The following is an 18,737-nucleotide window of genomic DNA, read 5'->3' on the forward strand; positions in this document are numbered from 1 at the left end:
GGCAGACGGGTTCCTGAGGGGAGGCGGGCGCCTGAGGGGGACGGGCGCCATTTCCCCTCCCTCAGCCCGCCCTCCCGCCGCCTTAACGCTTTGTCACCCGGCGGCTTCTCGCCCGCCTCCGCCGCCTCACGGTAGCCGGGGGCTTCCCTCTCCCCCTCGCTGCTCCCCGAGCGGAAAAAACGGGGAGCCGCGACCGGCGGCGGAGGGGGGAGAAGGGGACGGGGACGTGAGGGGGGGGGTCGGCCATGAGGGGATGCGGGGGGGGAGCGGTAGCGGCCCCTCAGGCGGTTCCCGCCCAGCGCGAGGCCACGCCCCCCGCGCGCGCCTGAGGAAAACGTTGCGCAGGTTCTAAAGCGGGGCGGGGGGGGGCGTGCGCGAGGGGGCGTGTGAGGGGGTGTGTGTGTGTGTGGGGGGGGAACCGTTAACGGCCGCCACCGGGCAACGGCCGCCGCGTAACGGCCGTCACCACAGCGCCCGCGCCGCCGTCCCGCTCCGCCCGCCCGCCCTCATGGAGCTGTCGGCCATCGGGGAGCAGGTGTTCGCGGTGGAGAGCATCCGCAAGAAGCGTGTGCGGAAGGTGGGCTGCGCGGCGGGCGGGTAGCGGCCCCCCCCCCCCCCCCCCCCCCCCCCCCCACGCACGCCCCTGTCACAGAACCGGCTCCTTCCCGCCGCCCTCACGGCGCTGACGGGGCTGGGGGAGGTGTGGGGAGGGGTTGGGGGGGGTTTGGGGTTGCCGACAAGGCGAACTGGGCACCCCCGGGCAGGTTGGGGGTGGGGGGGGTTCCTCCTGTGGAGGAAGGGGCTGCACCCCCATAGGGGGTTACAGGGGATGCAGCGCATCGGGGTCCCCCAGCCTTTACAAAGTTCCTTATGGGGTCGCCTTCCCAAACATCTGGGAGCTGCCCCCCATAGGTAAATAAATCCCACATTGCAGCTCGCTTTGCCTCCTGTGCTGTTGTGTAAAGGCTTGTGCACCTGCAGCGCTGGCATCCTCCTGCTAACCTGAAGGCCTCTGCCATACTTTGGGAAGTGCTTTGCAAGTCCCTCGGTATCATATTAAAGATTGCGCTGATTGCGCGTGCTCCCCTGGGCCCTTGAATGTGCTGCTGCTGCTTGGTTTTTGGTTTTGTACTTGGAGCGAACAAATAAACGGTTAACTCTGAAGTTGGGTTGTGAACTGCTGTTTGTTTGGGTCGAAAGGTTGGGTGACTGTGATGGATGGAGCAGTGCTCGAGTAAGGCGTGTAGCAACTGGAAGGGAACATGCCAAAGAGATGCTTCATAGGATCTGAAATCTTGTATTTCTCCTCACTGCTTAAACAAATTCCTTTGACACCTGCTCTTGGCATGCATCTCCCTCTCATGTTTATGCATGCTGACTTCTTGAAGCATTCCCTGTAAACGCAGGGACGGTTGCAGTCTGGCTCGCCGGCTGGCTTTTGGGGTTCTGCCTGCTAGCTTCTGCAAAGGTATGATCCCAAGCTGATGGTAGTTCAGGCACTTTTAAATAGCCCTGTGCCCCCATGTCCTGGGAGAAGAGGTACAGCAAGCACAGCTGAACGAGGAAGTGGCTTTCTTTTGAAAATAAAGTGATGGGAAATGAGCTCTTCAGTTGCAGAGTTTAGTCCTGTTGATTGGTTGCACCTCTTACTGTAGCCCATATTTGGTTGCAGAGTTCACCTGTTTTCTTCTTCCTTTTTCCGCCCTCAGGGTAAAGTAGAATACCTGGTGAAGTGGAAAGGATGGCCCCCAAAGTAAGTTGTGTTTTACTTGTCTTTTTTTTTTCTTTAATATTCGGTAATAGCTTTCACTGTATCTCTGCAACTGAGCATCTCGTTCTTCATGGGTAACCTCGTGCCTCATTCCAACAACTACAAACAAAGAGCCACAGACCAAAACTCTGTACTATTTCCGGACTGGCAGCCGAGGGATACAAACCGTGTGTCAGTCTGTTCTGGTTGGTTTTTGGCACCACTGAAATATTCCATTGAGATGCTTTCTAGATACAAGTCTTTTTAAATTCAGTACGAGTTTGACAGGGAACCCTGATTCTTCTGGATTTGGAATGGGGCTTGCTTTTCTGAGTCAGCACCAAGAGGACCCCGCTTTATTTGTAGAGCTATTTGCAGTCTTTTAAAATAGAAAACAAGGTGGTGGTCTTATCTTGTAGTCCTACTGTATCTCTTCTGCAATTCACAAAGGAAAGGGGCAATATTTCAGTTTTATTGATGGTAGCCAAATAAAGGCGATCTTTGTCCCTTGAAAATTACCGCCATGCCTTCATTTCCTTGTCTGAAACCTGTTGTTGTTTTGAGTGCTTTTTCTGCTTTTGCTTGATTGCCATATTGCAAGAAGAAAAGAACGTATCTATCTTTTTACAGCATTGCTGCGCACTGTTTACAGATACTTCTCTATTAAAATGCAACCGCCTCTGAAGAAGCGCGATTGCTTTGTGCCTACACAATCTGTAAAAAGCTTTGAGATTAAAAAGATTAGGTAACTGGAGAATATGATGTCAGCTAGCGCTCTAGCAGAACAGCCTCACGGTCCGTGCAGGGACCCATCTGCTTTTCTGTTTGTAGCTGTGCACATGCACAACGTGCGTGGGTACGACTGCGCTACGCGTGCGGTTGCACTGGATGGGGCTGAGCAGAAGGGAACTCCTGCTAGCTCATCCTTGCAGCTGCAGAGGGGGGCTGCTCGGATGTTGTCCCGACAGATTGTACCTGGTGTTTCAGAGGCTGAAATGTGTTCCTGCATGCCTAATCCTTGCGCTTGGAGGGCACGCACAAATAAGCAGCTTTCTCTCTCTGGTGGTGGTGGTGGGAGCGGGGTGACTTTGTTCTTGACTATGAATTCCGCTGTCGGAGCGTAACCTTGTGCGTTTGAGTACCAGCTGCCACGTAGTGTGGCTCAGTTCTTGGACCACTTCTCCCTCCTAAGTAGCAAAGCCTAATTTAATCACTGGTAGAGATTGGGAAACATGCGTAGTCTGTGAGGCACCGTCCCGTTTGGCAGGAATACCGATGTTTGTCCCGTTCTCCTTTCCACAAACACTTTGAGGTCCTTCTTGGCTAGTGACTTTGCAGAAGGTGGATGGAGGCATGGTATCGTGTTTCTTTTGACAGAGCAGCCCTTATTCCTGCTGCTGCCTTTCCGTGCCATGCACCTTGGAACGAACTCTGGGGGAACCAGGAGCTCTGTTCTGAGAGTTAAAAGCACAGCCTTCTGCCCAGGGAGCAAGGGGGGTGCGAAGGTTCCCTTCTTGTGATGCTGTGATAAGTCTGAACACCTTCCCTCTTCTGCGCGCTCCAGCTTTGAAGAGCGCTGATTTATTTAACTGTTCGCTCAGTGGCTTGAGCTGCTTAAAACCAGGATGCTTTGAGCATGCAAGTCACTTTCATCCTGCTAGCAGTCTCTCTTCCGTCTCTCTAAACATAAATATGCCTGTGACGGCATGTAACACCACAAGCTGTTTGCATCTTTGCCTTCCAATATATCTATTTCCTCATCCCCTGTCGTGTTTCGCTTCATTCCCCTCCCCAACCTTGTCGCATTGCTCTGTAATCTCTGCACCGGTTACTCCATGATTCCTATTGAAGGTTTCATGGAGGAGAGCAAGGATAGGACTGCAGTTGGCTGCTTTGCCATTTATTTGATATTTCACAGTTAAAAGAAAATTGTTAAAGCCCTGCTCCTCAGATTCCTGGCTTGTACTGCAGGAGTCAGGTAACGGAGGAGTTACAGTCTGATTCTAGCTACAAGCTTGTTTACAACTTGTGTTGGAGTTAAGAGGGGAGGGGGAAGAGGAGGAGTAGAAGGAGGGGGAGGCGGATCATATGATCTATGTTTTCCAGAGTGCCTGCTCTCTGCAGTTCTGCTGCAGCCTGGGCTGTGTGTGCCCGTATATATAGCTCTGTGCGTGTGTGGCAAACTGAACTGTGTTTTTTTTTTTTTTTATATGCAGTGTTTTGCCACTGCAGTGAAGCCAGGAACTGAGCTGCAGAGAAAAAGGCAACACCCACCATGGATTTTTCATTTTCTCTTTTTTTTTTTTTTTTTAAAGCAAATCCTCTTTCTTCTCCTGCCCATGAAAAGTAATCTGATGGCCTCCCCCCTTTCCCCCCCCGTGTTATTATTTTTCCTAAGTCTGTACGAGTGCCAGAATCCCTGCAGCTGGGAGGAAACCTTCCTCTGTTCAAACAGCATCTTGGCTTTGACGGCTCACAGTCAGGTTGCTGCAGGAGGCTTGGGCAGGGGAGGGAGGGATCAGTCGGTTATGAAGACGTCTGTTCTTAACCCTCTGATGTACGGTGCACTCTGGGATACCTGAATTTCTTATTTTTGTTCCTCCATTCTGTAAAAGAACTGCACCTTCATGGGTAGGACCATTCTCCAGGAACTCTCCCGTGTTTCAGTGCCTTTCCATTTCATCCGCCCATGAGGTAGAAGAAAAACATTCCCAAAACACCTCCCCTGCATATATATATGCATGTACCACATGCCCTCATGTGCAGTCTGTGCTTCAACCAGAAATGGAAGCATCCTAAGATGCTTTTCCCCAGCTCAAAGGCACGGATACAAAAGCACTCTTGCCACCCACCTGCATCTCCTGTCTGGCCCTCCTCACCGGGGGCTGGAGGAGCTCTGCCTCCAGGCCAGGAAACCAAATGGCCGGAGGCATTTGGGGTTTCAGGCTTGCTTTCTTGCTGTTGAGGTTGCGTAACAGAGACACGCCACCCATCTTTTCTGGGCAAACACGAGTCCTTAGAAAAAAAAAACACAGCAAGGACTGCCTTGTGACCCTTCCACCCTCCAGAAACCTTTTACAGTGGGAGTTTTTGGCTGTTTCTGCTGGTATTAAATGCGGCTGTGCCCCTTGGGAACGGGTTTTGGTGTGGCCTGCTGTGTGGGTTCATACCCTTCCCGAGCAGCTGGCTCCATCGTAGCTATCTGGCAATCACAGAGGGAGATGGGGCAGCGAGCGACGCTGTTCACGAACTACTTTGAGAGCATCGAGCTTATTTTGAGTAGTTTCAGTAGCCCTAACCACGGTGCAGGTGGGTTCCTCCTGCTCTGGTACAGACGTAACTGATGGCCTCTGCTAGACCGAAATAACCTGCAGGGGGAGCCGAGCGAGAGGAGGAAGGGTTGGAAAGGCGCCATCAACTTGCCTCAGGGCCCAGGCCTGAACATGTTTAGTTGAATGGCAACAGTGGAGAAAAATTGAACTCTTCTTAAATAAATACTTTAGGCTCCAGTGATTAGAGGTAATTAATAATGCAGGTGAGAAAGTGTACTTAATCCTCCAGCACGCTAAATTAAGAGAGACCTATTTTTCAGAAAGCTGTGTCAGATCTCATCTCGTTCCATGTATTTGCTGGACTTGTGGGAGTGCTGCAAATGTGACCTGGTTAGGCGTTGTCTTAAAAACAGTTTGTGCCTCTGCAGAGGCTTTGCAAACTGTGGAGGGAGCCCTGGGGAAGAAAGCCTTCCCTGTTCTACAAATTGCTGCCTGATGCTTGGCCCTGCTGGTTTTTGGGAAGAGGAGGTGGTGTCTGGCAGGAAGTTTTGAGGGGGGGAATGGCTGGGATTCCTCAGAGCTCTAGCAATGTTGTGGCAGGCCCCACTGACCCTTGTGAAGACAGTATCCAGGGCCTCAGCACGCTGGGAGCAGCCCTGCAGAGAGAATGTTTCATTAAAATGTTGTTTACTTTATATTCCTTATGTTTTTCTTCAGATACAGCACATGGGAGCCAGAGGATCATATCTTGGACCCTCGCCTGGTAGTGGCTTATGAAGAAAAGTAAGGGCGCATGTTCTTTTCTCTCCCTGGATGCAGGAAAAGGAAATACTGTCTTTATTTCATAGCGTGCATAAAGTACCCTACTTCAATCAAAGATGAGATGTGTAGGGATGAGTCCTGCTCCATCTCTGTACCCCGGTCTTGGCTGAGGCAGATAAGGCAGGGCTGGCACTGCTTGGGAAATGAGGCCAAACACAAGCAGCATTGAGCCAAAGCGCAATCGGTTTCAGGTTTTAATCAGGTCCAGGGCTGGACTGGAGTGATGTGAGGTGATAAGTGTCCCTAACCCATCCTTGATCAGCAAAGTCAGAGAAAAAATCCCTTATAGAAAGAATTTCACTCCTACAAGAAGAAATTCTGGAATGCTTTCCAAGCCCGCGCTGCTTGTAATTGGGTTTTGATGGAGAAAACGAGGGAGCTCTGCTGCAAAAGGTGGAGGTCTGGACTAGGCTTTGTGCTGTGGTGTTTGGTGCTTGGCTTGATTTGTGTTCCTCCTTCACAGGGAAGAGAGAGACCGCGCTTCAGGGTACAGAAAAAGAGGCCCCAAACCAAAGCGCCTCCTGCTGCAGGTAGCCTCTTGCTCTTCTACTGTATAGTTCTGACTGGTTAGCTGCTGCGCTGCTGCCCTGCCCACGGGAAAGTGGAAACTGTCCATTGGTTTTTGTGTGGACAAAATTGGAGGTAGCAAGCTAAATCAGTGGGTAGGCAGGTTCTTTTAACCTGTTAGCCGAACAGCAGCTAACAAAGCAGAGAAGAAGGGGAAAAACAAAGGAAGAAAAACAGCTCTTGCTCTCTGAACTAGGATCTTAGCTTTGGACTTGGGTGGTTGCAAATAGTTACCTGGTTTGCATGGTCTTTAATTTCACCCTGGGCCTGGACTTTCCGACATGTGCAAGGCAGTAACTGCTTGGAAGTGGAGGTCCAGCATGCTTTGATTGGTGCCCCGCAAAGCAGCCAATCTCAGGCTGCACGTGTGAGAAGGAGCTTAGATGGCAGGTGAAGAAGTGAGAGAAACAGTGTGGTAGGAGCAGAACGACTTCTCCTAGGTCACCTAGATGCCCAGGGCCTGAACTGAGAATAGATTCCCAGCTCCCAGGTGAGAGCCCTGGCTATTATCAGATTCCCATTCTGCCCCTTGCTGTGTTGATGTCTTGGCAGCGGCTGTATGGCATGGACTTGAGGAGTGCCCACAAGGGAAAGGAGAAGCTCTGTTTCTCTCTTGCACGGAGGTTTGGAGGAGGAGACAGTAGCCTGCCAGGGGCCAAGACAGGGCAGGCAGAGTTCTCAGAGAAGACTGGGGGAACAGTCCTGCCATTCTCTCTCCGGAAGCAACGCAAAAACCAGAAGTACCTGCGACTGTCAAGGAAGAAGTTCCCCCGCATGACGAGCCTGGAGAGCCGGAACTGCAGGTGTGAGTTCTTCCTGAACGATGCGGTGGGCCTGGAGGCCAGGCAAAGCCCCGAGGACTGGGAGGCCGTGCAGAACACCAGCAAAGAAGGTAAGGCCAGGCGCCTCTTGACGGTGAAGTTCTGGGGCATGAGAAGGATGCCCTACATGCTTCCCCCTTATTTGCCCCATCCTGGGATTGTGGTTTAGGTCAGGTCCTCAGGGCAGCTCTCCCTGGCTCACATTGTGGCTCTCCCGTCTGCAAATTCCATTCCTGTTTGGGTGTCAGCACATCTTAACCTGCTGATTTATCTTAATCTACCGTCCTGTTGTGAACAGCGACAGGACCCGAAGGAACGGCAGAAAACTGCGACAGGGGAGGGCAGGCTGGGTGTTAGAGAAGGCTCTTCACCGAGAGGGTGGTCAGGTGCTGAAACAGGCTCCCCAGGGCAGTGGTCAGGGCACCGAACCTGACGGAGTTCAAGAAGTGTTTGGACAACGCTCTCAGACACGTGGTCTGAGGTTTGGGTGGTCCTGTGTGGAGCCAGGAGTTGGGCTCGGTGATCCTTGTGGGTCCCTTCCAACTGCAATATTCAGTGATTAATCTGTTTTTTTGTGTGGTTGTAGTCTTAAATGGGTAACGCCCCTCCCGATGTTAGAAAACAGGCAGAAGTTGCTGGAAGTTACTGCAGTCTTTCAGTTTCCTCCCAGCAGAGGTGACACGCAGGTGCGACAGTGATGAGCTCTGCCTCTGTCCGTGTACCGGCACGTGTTTTGCCTGCTGCTCTGCTAAGAGGAGCTTGGCTGGCTGTGGGCAAGCAAGGACACCAGCATTCCTCTCCTAGTGCTGCTCTGAGAGCAAACAGGAATGCCCTTAGGAACCCGCAGTGCATTCCTTCTGCCCCCTCCTTCCCCTTCCTCCCCACACCCCGCATCCTCTCTGAAGTCTGTTGCTGCAGAGCTATGTGCAAGGGGGGTGAGAGAGATGAAGCGAGGATGGTAACTCCTGCCTGATCCCTCTGAGTAGGCAGCGTGAGTGTAGGCATGGGAGATGTCCAAGCACATTTGGCATTGTGGGGAGGGATACCAGCATCTTGTGCGGGAGAGCTGTGGGATGTGCGCGTTGCTCCGAGTTACCAGGGAAACTCTATCCGTGCATTATTAGAGCTTCTGAAGGCGTAAGCCTTCCCGAGGAGTGGAAAACAAGGGCTTGTGCAGCTTGTAGTAGCTAAGGGAATCCTGCTACTCCTTGCTAGGAGTAGTCGTGAGCCAGGCTGGATGAGGCAGGATTTTGGGAGAGGGCTGCATTCTGGGAATCAGCACTATCCCCTCTTTTTTCTCTGAGAGGGACTCAAACAGCGACTGAAATCCAGAGAGGCAGCAATGGGGCAGGCACAGAGGAACCTGGGGTCACATACAGGCAGTGTTCAGATGCGGGGGGCTGTTCTCCCCCAGAGTGCTGGTCCTTAAAGCACATCGGGATCTGAAGGGTGGGCAGCACTAGAGATGTGTAAAACGGTTCTCTCCTTGACATATGGCATGTGTGGAATTCCACCTAGCGCCAGGGTGGATTGGACTCTTCCTGAGGTGAAAGTAGACATCCCAAATATTTGAGACAGAAGCCAGGAAATACCCTCCTAAGGGTATTTTTCCCATGTTTTTTGCTAGGTGGGGACAACAGAGCATGGTACAGGTAGAGTGACAGAGAGAGGGTATGTTTTCTGCCCTCTCTCTGTACGTTTTTGTGTCTGTCTTTCGGGGCTAAAAATGAGGTTTTGGGTGGGAGAGGGACAGTTAATTATTCTTACAGTGTGAAAGTACAGGAACGTTTGGGTTTCTTGTATGGACCTACCAGGGAGCAAAGGACGGATGTGAGAAAGGGAGAGCAGCTTCTCCGTGAAGCAATATTGATGAGTTTTGGAGAGAATTGCACCCAAGCTGCATTACAGGTGCAGTACGCGGAAGACCCTCGATTTTGGTTCCCTTTGATTCCCATGGGAGGGTCGGAAGAGCGGAGTGTCTCTAAGAGCTTGTGATTTCTGACTTTTCAGCAGGGTAGGGCATTTGCAAGCGGGTGAGCTCACACCTGGGTGAGTGGGTTTTACTGACAGAAGCAACTGAGGGGCTGTTACGTGAGAGATGTCAGGGAATCGTGGCTGGTGGGATGCACTGGGTGGTGTTAACGGGTCTTGTTGGCTTACGTCTTCTGATTCGATGCTGGTGTGTATCTCAACACCCTTGCTGCTGTTTGCTTTCCCCATCATAACCTGCAGTGATCTCCTGCTTTCCCTTAGCCTCTGAGGGGAGGGCTTGCCCATGCCCTTTCTTGCCTTGTGTGTGCAGACTCGGTACAGGCTGATTTCACCCACCGTTTGTCAGAAAGGAGGCCCCTTTTCCATCTTCCCCTTTCCTTCTCCCCTGCCCTCTCTCCCTCGCACTAACGTGCTCTTATCTGCCTCTCCTTTTGCAGCAGATGTGGATGGCAGTCTCCCTTGGATTCCCACTGTGCCCCCCAGCGAAGTGACAGTGACAGACATCACGGCAAACTCCATCACCGTCACTTTCAGAGAAGCACAAGTGGCCGAGGGCTTCTTCCGAGACCGGAGTGCGCAGTTCTGAATCTCTGTTTTCAGTGCTCCCCAAATCCAGTGCTTTTAGGGTGGGGCTAGGGAGGGGTTATTTTATCCCTTAAGGAAAAAAAAAATCCAAAATGTCTCCTTAAAATGTTTACAGAGACCTTTTCTTTTTCCTCCTTTTTCCCCTTTCAGATACGCAAAAAAAAAAAAGGGGTGGGGGGGGTTGCAGCATAGGGGGTGTGTGTTTGTCACTGCTTTGTCCATCCGAAAAACTGACAGCCCTTTCCCTGGCAAAGACTCCCCTCCTAGATGTGAAAGCAGCAAGCTGAACAATTCCCCTTTTATCCTGCTAAGTGGCGGCAGCTGCGTTTGTGGGGAGAGGGCATGTGGAGGTGGAAAGAGAGCTGGATCTCTAGCCTGCCGCCTTGTTCTGCAATTGATATCCCCTGGATAAAGATATTTCTCTGTGCATTGCTCTTCCCACCTTCCTCCTCCCTCTCTTCATCCAGCAGCGAGAGGCGATGGATCCTACCTGTGTAGATAACTCCAGCCTGTTAAGACTTTCTCTCCAGTGCTGTTTACCCTGTGGCCTGCTGTCAGGACTTCAGAACTGTGTTTGCCTGCCTGTGGTAAGTAAGTCTGTGCAGCACAGGTCCATCTAGACGGCAGAGGTTTCTCCGTTTGCTTGTTGATCATGCAGGAAAGCCTGAAATGCATCCCTGAAATCTAGATTGGCTCCCTAAATTCAATTTGCCCTCATTAAAGCTCAGAAACCCAGCACAGTCAAGACATACCGCTCTGTCTACGCTAAACAAGATTTCCAGGCTCGTCTGTGCTGTGTGAGAAATGCGTTACGGAAAGTGGGGTGTTCTTATCCTTTGCCAAATTCTGTATTAATGACAAATGCTGCCCTGAATCCGTGGTAGTAGTTGTTTGAAAACTGACTCCCGCTCCCTGGGAGGAGGGGCTACCAGGACAACTGAAGCGTGGCCTGGCACTGCAAAGATATTCGAGATACTGGCACGGGCCCAGGACGCAGGAATTGGACAGAACTGAGCTAGGAACGGACCTTGATTAGCAGCAAATTCTGTTCTTGGATGCCATTGGGAGATCCAAGGTAAACAACATGTGGGGAAGGCATGCGTTAGAGTTGAAGAGGGGAAAAAAAAATCTTAATTCTTAGCAATGAGAATTCTTGGATTGTACTGTTGGAGTAATAATCTGCCATGACTCCAGTCTCCTCACAGTATCTGTGATCCTGTACTACTTTACTGATGGGAACTTCCCCTTGGAAGGCTTAAAACTCTTTGCCAAGGAAAGTGGTCTGCATTTCAATAGACCCCGCCTGATCTTGCACTTAAAAATGCCTTGTGCTGGACTGCCTGTGACACTTTGAGGTTTTGAAGAATTGCTGTCTTTTGCGTTGGTAGTTTAACATCTGTTCTCGCACGTGCATATTCTCTTCCGTTTTTTAAAATCAAGTTTTATTTAAATAACTTAAAATTTTATAGACCTTTTCCTATGGAAAGCAAGAAAAGTAACCTAGAGTCTGAGGTGGGAACTGCCAGAGAGAGTGCTGCAGAGTAATATGGGCTGTCGTGATTACTGTCCTTAAATCCTTTGTTCGCTTTCCCCACTCCACACAATGCATCTCTTACCTGCTGTATTTACAGGAAGCTATGCGCCCTCTGAGCTCTGAGGTAAAGACACCTGTGGAACTCCGCAGCGTGCGGTAGTTCCTTTGCAAGGCTTTGGCTGCTAGCCTGCAGAATTTGGGAGCTCTGGGACTTCTGGTCATCCAAACATCTGCTTTTTGCAAAGTGCTTGGGCTGCCCCAAAAGCTTTTGTTAAAAGCAGGTTTTATGGCAGATAGGATGTGACAGGTCAGCGTAGACTTAGGATTTCCCCTTCCGTCTCAAAGCTGTTTGAACAGGCCTGTCTTCTACTGTGTCACAGCAGTTTCAGGACCGCTGGGAAGATCCTGAATTTTTGGACTAATCTTTTGTCTCCCAAAGAACTGACACGACAGTTTAATTATGGAGAAATCGGAGAGGGCGAGAAGTGGAAGGGGGGGAGAGTTATGTGGTGGGAGGAAGAGCGAGTGGGAAAGAAGCTTAGAATAGCTAGCAAGGGCAGAATGGATGAGGTAAGCACACAGGCCCAGGATGTTTGTTGAAAGTGGGTGTCTGGAGCAAGGCTTCCGAGTCTGGAGTTGCATCATATAAACACGATCACTCTTCTGCAGCGCGTGGGGTCACACAGTCTCTCTCACTGTCACCCCCTACACACACATGCACGCGCACACACGTCTTCCCGACACGTGCCAAATATGCTGAATACCTGCATCTCTTTTTGCTGTGACCTGTGGTCTTCCTACATGGCTGAGTCCACTCATCAGGGTTGCAGCAGGTCAGGTAGTTACGGTTGCAGAAGTGTAATATTTAGCTTGTTTTTGGAGAAGTCGTGAACTCCAGCTCATCCTGTTACATTTTCGTGGCATTTGTTGGATCTGTTTTCTTTAATGCAGCTACTGCCACCTTTCTCCTGTCTTCATCGCAGTGTACAAACGCACCAAAAAGCTTCCTATTTACTAAGGTAAACAGGTTTTGGCTGACACTGGGAGCAATACCAATCCTGTGGCAAGAAAGAGCTTGTCCTAGTAAACTGGATTTCCGTCTTCTTTTTTTTTTTTTCCACTCACCAGCTGAGACTTCTCAATGTTTTGTTGTGGCATTTCTCTTTAAACATCTTTTCTTCCTCTTGCAGTGGAGTTCTCAAAAACCTGTGGTGTTTTTTTTCAAAGATGATACACCCACAGCTTCATCTCTTAATCATTTTTTTGGATCAGGCCAGTTTGTGTTCTTCTGGTGACTAATCACCTTGCCACATGAAGCGTCAAGCGAGGTACCTGGCTACCATGCTGTTTTCTGTGCAGGTCAGTTAGGAGTTAACCCGTATCAGGTTAAGATCCAACAAGTTGCATGTGCGTGGGTTTGGTGTGTGTGCGTGTGAGGAGGAGTTTGTGGCAGGAAACTAAGCAGCTACTGTGGGGTGGGTTTTTTTCTTGGCTTTTTGTTTTTTTGACATTCATTAATTCTTGCTTATCTTAAAGATCTTTTGAGAAGGTTTTTCTCTGCTTAAGATGTGGCTCTCTTCCATGCTGTCTGGTGACATATCACTGTAGACTTCCTTGGTGGAGCTGGTCTTCAGGGACTTTAAAATTAGCTTTACTCCACTTCTGCAGGTGTAGAGATGTATGGGGATTTTTTTTTACTTTTGGTGGCAGGAGAGGCCCTCTGGGTTTACTTGTCTCTTTTCCCCAGTCCCATCCATTTGCGAGTTCAGCCAAAAAATCAGACAATTGGATTGGGACCTCCCGAGCTAGCATATCAGGAAAATCAGATGCTGTGCTCAGAATTTCGTTAAGCATTCCGTTTGATTAGGAGAGCCAGAATAGCATCCAGCTGAAGCAGAGTTTAGTAATTCTATTTGAAGAACAAGCTGAGAATAGAAATGGGCTAACTCTCCCATACATCATTTGGCTCCATGGCTATAAACAAGGAAAACAAACTTCAGCCAGTGAAAATTACTGAAATATGCACAAGGAACAAAATTCTCCAAGAACTGTTCCATGTAAGAATTTACCAGCTGTGTTTAGGAGACAAGTTTCTTCATAAATCTTCTCACAGTAAAGTCACTGTATATGATATGACAGGACTGAGGGGCTTCTTGCGACTGGAAAACCTTTTTTTTTTTTTTTCCAACTAGTGTTAACAATAAATAATTGGAAAGGACTGCCTCTGTTCCTGGCTGGTTATAAACTAGATGTTACTGCTTGGATATGTAAGTGATGCCTTGGAACAGCAAGTTTCAGCACGTAAATAGTGGCATTAAGTAGCCTCGTAGCTCCTGCATGCTCCTTATTGTCTTGCCTTTGCTTGGGGGCCCCTTGCTTGTGAAGTCAGACCAAGGTGTTTGTTTTATTTTCCTTTTCTTTTTCAAGCATAGCCAGGATATCATTGTGAGAACACCCGGGTGCCATTCTGTTTTCCAAAGTAAGCCTAAATTTGTTAGTGACTTGACCCTTGCTTATGTCAGAGGCTCAGAAACAGAAAGAAGCTTACAGAGAAATGAATGGCTTTTTTTTTCAGTTGTTGTTAGTGTTGTGAAACTGTCCAAAATTGTTCTCCTGGTTTTTTTTTTGACTGTGTAAAAATGTTTGTTCACCTCACAGGGGGCCAGTGGCCCCAGTACTGTTTCCTGCTGTACACCAGCTAGCATTCTTTGATGGTTTTACTGGAATAGAGACGGGAGGCCTTGCACAGGTCAAAAAATAGGCAGGGTAGCTCATGCAAGACCCTCAGTGGTAGCCACAACAGAGGCTGGGGTGCGGAAGACAGCAGCGAGTGCTGTTAGCCACATCCATGTATTTGAGCAAAGCTCGATCTACCATTGCCTCTCCACCCTTTCCTCTCAGGCTTTAAGTTCGTGTTTTCTGAAGTAGGGAAAGTGTATGTGTGTGGGGGAAACCTCCTTTTCCTAAAGCTAAGTGGTATCTACCCCTCTTCTGCTCCTCCCTTCCTTCCCTGCAGCCTGGGAAGAAGCAGGCTGTTGGACTCTATAGGAAAATAGCAGGGGCAGCTGCTTGTCTGGGGGAAGGGAGGGAAGGAGGTGCCTCAGAGTTGCTCTTGCTAGGCTGCTGAGGGCAGGCCTTGGGGTGAGCAGTTAGCTGAGAGAAGATGTGCTGCAAGAGCAGAGAACTTGTAGTGAAACTCAAGGCCCATCTAGGGCCTCGGGCCAAAACCCCCATGATTAAAAACAAATGCCGAGGTGATAAACCTGATTTTTTTTTTTTTGCAATTGATCATGTTGGTGTTAACTGCCATCCATTGAAGCCCAGTTCAGTCACTAGCAGCTAAATTAAAGCAGCCTGTTCCCTACAGGCTCCGCGTGCTGCTCACTTGGCCGTGGATTTGCCTTAGTCCCTAAGAAGAGGAGGAAAATCCCATGATGGGGATGGGGAAGGGTCAATATACGGAGAAGAGACACTGGGGGGATGGAGTCAGGCCGTGTTCAGCCACTGTTCAAATGCAGCCTCTTCTGCTCCAAAACCTGTGATCCCTTGCATCAGTTACGGTGCGTCAGTGGGTGGATGGCCGCCTGAGTGGGCTGTGTAGAGAGGAGCTGGTCAGCACTGCATTCATCTGTCCCTGTTACTGGTGGGAAAGCAAGGGGGATGTTTGCTAACAGCTTACGTAGCATATGAAGAGTGTATAGCAGTGGCACGTACAGGTCAAGGCAGCATGTCTCTTACCCTGCTTGTCTTCAAAACAGTTGTCTCCAAGGGCGCGGTAAACTTGTTTTTGAGACAATAGCTTACGATCATGTTGTCCTCTGCCCACTGAGCCTGACTGCCGTGGAGCTGCGCTTGCTGTCCTTGCAGAGACAGGCACGAACCTTCTGGGTGTCGAACCACCCAGATTCCACCTAGCTGGTTAAGATGGGAACACCTATGAAACTGCCAGAGGGAGAGAGAAGCAATCACTTAAAATTGAATTCAGACCCTTCAAATCCTTTCCTGCAACAAGTACTTCCTGAGGGGATGATCCTTTCTTTCTCTTCCAGCCCTCTTCCCTTGCACCCTTACTTTCAGTGCAGTGGCTTATCAGGGATGATCCCCAGGTAACCGGGAGTTGTACAGAGGAGCCGAGCTCAGTGGGAGTTGGTAATGGCTCTTAGGGGAGAGATGGATTGCTACCGAGACGGCGTGGGTAGGTACTTCGCTGCTGAGATTGTTTCTGTCTGCCGTGGGCCACCCTGCAAAGACTGCAGGGGTTCTTGTCTGAAACGTGCTGTGGGTGGTGTCTGAGAGTGCCAGTCAGATGTTGGAGAGAGCTCATGAGCCTGTTGAGAACCTCCACCAGCTTATCTCGTTACTGGGGTAGCAGAGTTTTGACTAGGAGGGGGATTTGGGAGGAGGAGGAGGAGACTTTTTTGTATTATTACTTTATTTTTAACCAGAAAATGTAGTGTCAGCACAAAGAAGCTCTTTGCAAATCTGTCAAAATGTTAAGCAGCTTTTTTTTTTTTTTTTTTTTTTTTGCGTTTAAGTCTGAAGTATGTTTTGAAGCACTTTGGAAATGCAAAGCACTAGGAGTGCAAAGCACTCCTTATCGTCTGCCTAAAAGTGGCATTTGAAAAGCGAAAGATGTATCTGTTTCAGGATGCTGGCTGTTCCTTATCGTTTTTCCAGAGCTGCCACCCAACCCTTTGCTTCCCTCCCATGGCTGAAGGCGGAGAGTTTGCTCCAGCCATGCCAAGCGAAGGAGGGCTCTCTGAGGGGGGAGAGGAGACGTGCAGAGTCCCCAGCTCACCTTCAGGGTGCGTGTTGGCTTCTTCCCCGCCACCTCCTTTCCCTGAGGAACGGGGAAAAAAAATGAAGTTCAGTTTCAGCGGTCCCAGTCTGGAACTACGGCCGCTTCTTCCAGCTCTGGAGACATCTGTGTAAAGTTTTCTGTCTGAAGAATTGCACCTTATTAGCCTAGTTGGGGACTGGGGAGGTTCCTGTCCTTATGCGGGGAGAGGAAGGGAGGGTGAGCCAGAAGCTGTCTTCAGATTTTTCTGGAGGCTGTTTCCTCACCTTATCTCCAACAAAACGGTGACAAAATAACTAAAACGATTCAGTTGAAGCTTTTATTCTGCATATCTAAAGAACCTTCTGAGCAGGCTAAGATGAGAGACTCTTCTCCCTTGCCTAGTGAGCTCTACGGTTGGAGGAACCCCAGTTCTCTCAAGGGGGCTTCAGCTCCAACCTTTCCCCTCAGCTTATCCACGCCATTTGGACTCTTCTGCGCACTGACTCATCTTATTTGGTATGCTTCCCTGCTGCTGGGGGGGGGAACGTGGGGATGGGGTCAGTTAGGAGGGAGGGTCCCTGGTTTTTGTTCTCGTCTCTTCGGTTGTTGCTGTTGTTCCTGTCAGCACGCTAGAGTATCCGAGTCTTTGCACACAGAAAGCTTCCTTTTGCACAGAATGAGCTTCTAGCTTTTGTACAGACTAATTGAATGTATTTGGGGGGGGGTCTGGGAGGGGGAGAAGTAGGGAGTAAACCAATTCCAAACAAACCCATCGGAGTATAATGCCTTTTCTGAGCGAGTATGTGCTGTAAACGGAGGTTGTAATAGCAAAGGGAGGGCAGGCTCAAGTATAATTTGACACAAAGTGTGGTTTTATTTTTGTACTGATATGGATAAGAGACTGTACAGCATCTATTTATTTAGATGATTTATGTGGTAAATGTTGCAAACAAAATTATTAAAATATTAAATATGAGAACTGACATTTACTTAATGGTCTGTTTGTGTGGTCATTTACCTCCCCTTCCTTTAATTCTACAGTTGAATTATTTTCCCCCCGTCGCTCCTGTTGGTATAAGCACGCAGTGTGGTTGGAAAAAGAACGGAAAAATGCGTGTGCGTGCGTGAGAACGATCAGTAAAGAAAGGTTGATGAGGAATGGAGCCTGCAGAAGGCTGTTCCTGGCATTACTCATTACTTCAATTTGAGGAGGTTAGGTTTTTATTAATTTTTAACCACTGGGTGAGTTAGAGCTGTACAGAGGTGACCCAGGACAGCTGGCCTTTGATGGATCAGAACTGGAAAAGCAGAATGCCAGTCGCAGGGTGGCTGCTGCTCCGGGCGTAGGGAGTTCCTGACGTCCTCACACGATGCGGTGGTGCCAGGACAGCTCCGCTGGCACTAGCTGGAGGAGAGAGAGCATGGCTGCCGAGTCACAACAGCACGGGGAGCAAAAGCCTCGGGGTGGGGGGCTTTCCTGAGTCAGTTGAGGCGCAGGCCGTGCCTGCCTTACCAAAGTGTGGTCGGCATGCTTGTCCTGAGCCAGCGGGGCTGGATGTGACCGATGGCATTGGAGCAGGCCTCCAGCCAGCCACTAATTTTCTGGCAGCAGCTAGCGAGTTAGGTGAAGTAGTAAGGAACTGCAGTGCAGCGTTATGGGAAAGCCTACTCCAGAGATTGTTTCTTCCTTCCCCTGCCAATGCTGCAGAGGCTGGCTGGCACTCGCAGCTCAGCGGCTTGGCCTTTCACATGCGTGCGTTGGTTGGATTAAAGGTTAATCTGGATGGTGTGTGTGTGTGTATATATATATTTTAATAATTTGTTGTTATGCCACCCCTCCGATCCACGCAGTGCTGCCAGCTTGCCTTGTGCAGCTTTCCTGGCGGGGTGCGTGAGGATTGGGTACTGGCTGTACCTCAGAACATGTCCTGGGCCCCTACTTACAGCCAGCAGCACCCAAAAAGGACACCAGAAAAGCTGCTGCACCCCAGCCCCTCAGCGCAGCAGAGGGCACGACCGCTTCTTGCTGGAGAAAACAGAAGCGCTGGAGCGACAGCGTTGGCTGATTAACTCTTGGAGCCGTTTGGGTGGAGATGCCAACCCAAGCAGGCCACCAGTCTGCAAAATCACAGGCCTGGGGGCTTGGAGCAGGTGAGCTTCTCGTTATCGAGTGGCATGGATAAAGTAAAAATGTTCTCACACCTGCTGTTCTCCCCCTGTGCTCAAAGGCTGTGTGCCAGTGGTTCTGGGGAGGAAGGCCTCGTTGCACCCACATGTCTTGTTGCCTCCCCACAACTTTCCTGTGGGGACCAGCGGCTGCTCCGGGACCGCCATCTCCCCTGTCTGAGAGTTTTACTGGAAATGTGAACGAAACAAAGGAAATACCCAGGGATGCGGCTCTTCAGACACTGGTTTTGCTGCGAGAGGCCAAAAAAGAGCAAGTGTGGGCAGGGGCAAGACTTGTGCGAGCTATGGGGCTGTGCAGCGAGCCTGGGCTCTGTCCTGTCACGAGGGGCGAGGAGCAGGCCCTGGGGAGCCCCCCATTTACTGGGGGCACCTGGATGGGGAGCCCGAAGCACTCGTTTTTACAGACAGCATTAATCAACACAATTAA

At 50.1% G+C, this 18,737-nt stretch overlaps 1 protein-coding gene across 1 annotated transcript; it reads left to right on the forward strand.

Moving 5' to 3' along the window:
• The first annotated feature begins 508 nt into the window (after window positions 1–508).
• On the forward strand, window positions 509–9,814 carry CBX7 (chromobox 7). The gene is made up of 6 exons (XM_035551746.2): window positions 509–577; window positions 1,710–1,753; window positions 5,740–5,805; window positions 6,308–6,374; window positions 6,964–7,303; window positions 9,662–9,814. The coding sequence occupies exons 1-6, from the start codon at window positions 509–511 to the stop codon at window positions 9,808–9,810; spliced, it is 735 nt and encodes a 244-aa protein (XP_035407639.1). The 3' UTR covers window positions 9,811–9,814.
• The last annotated feature ends 8,923 nt before the right edge of the window (window positions 9,815–18,737 follow it).

This window comes from Cygnus atratus, chromosome 1 (genome assembly GCF_013377495.2).
Source record: "Cygnus atratus isolate AKBS03 ecotype Queensland, Australia chromosome 1, CAtr_DNAZoo_HiC_assembly, whole genome shotgun sequence".
NCBI lineage: Eukaryota > Metazoa > Chordata > Aves > Anseriformes > Anatidae > Cygnus > Cygnus atratus.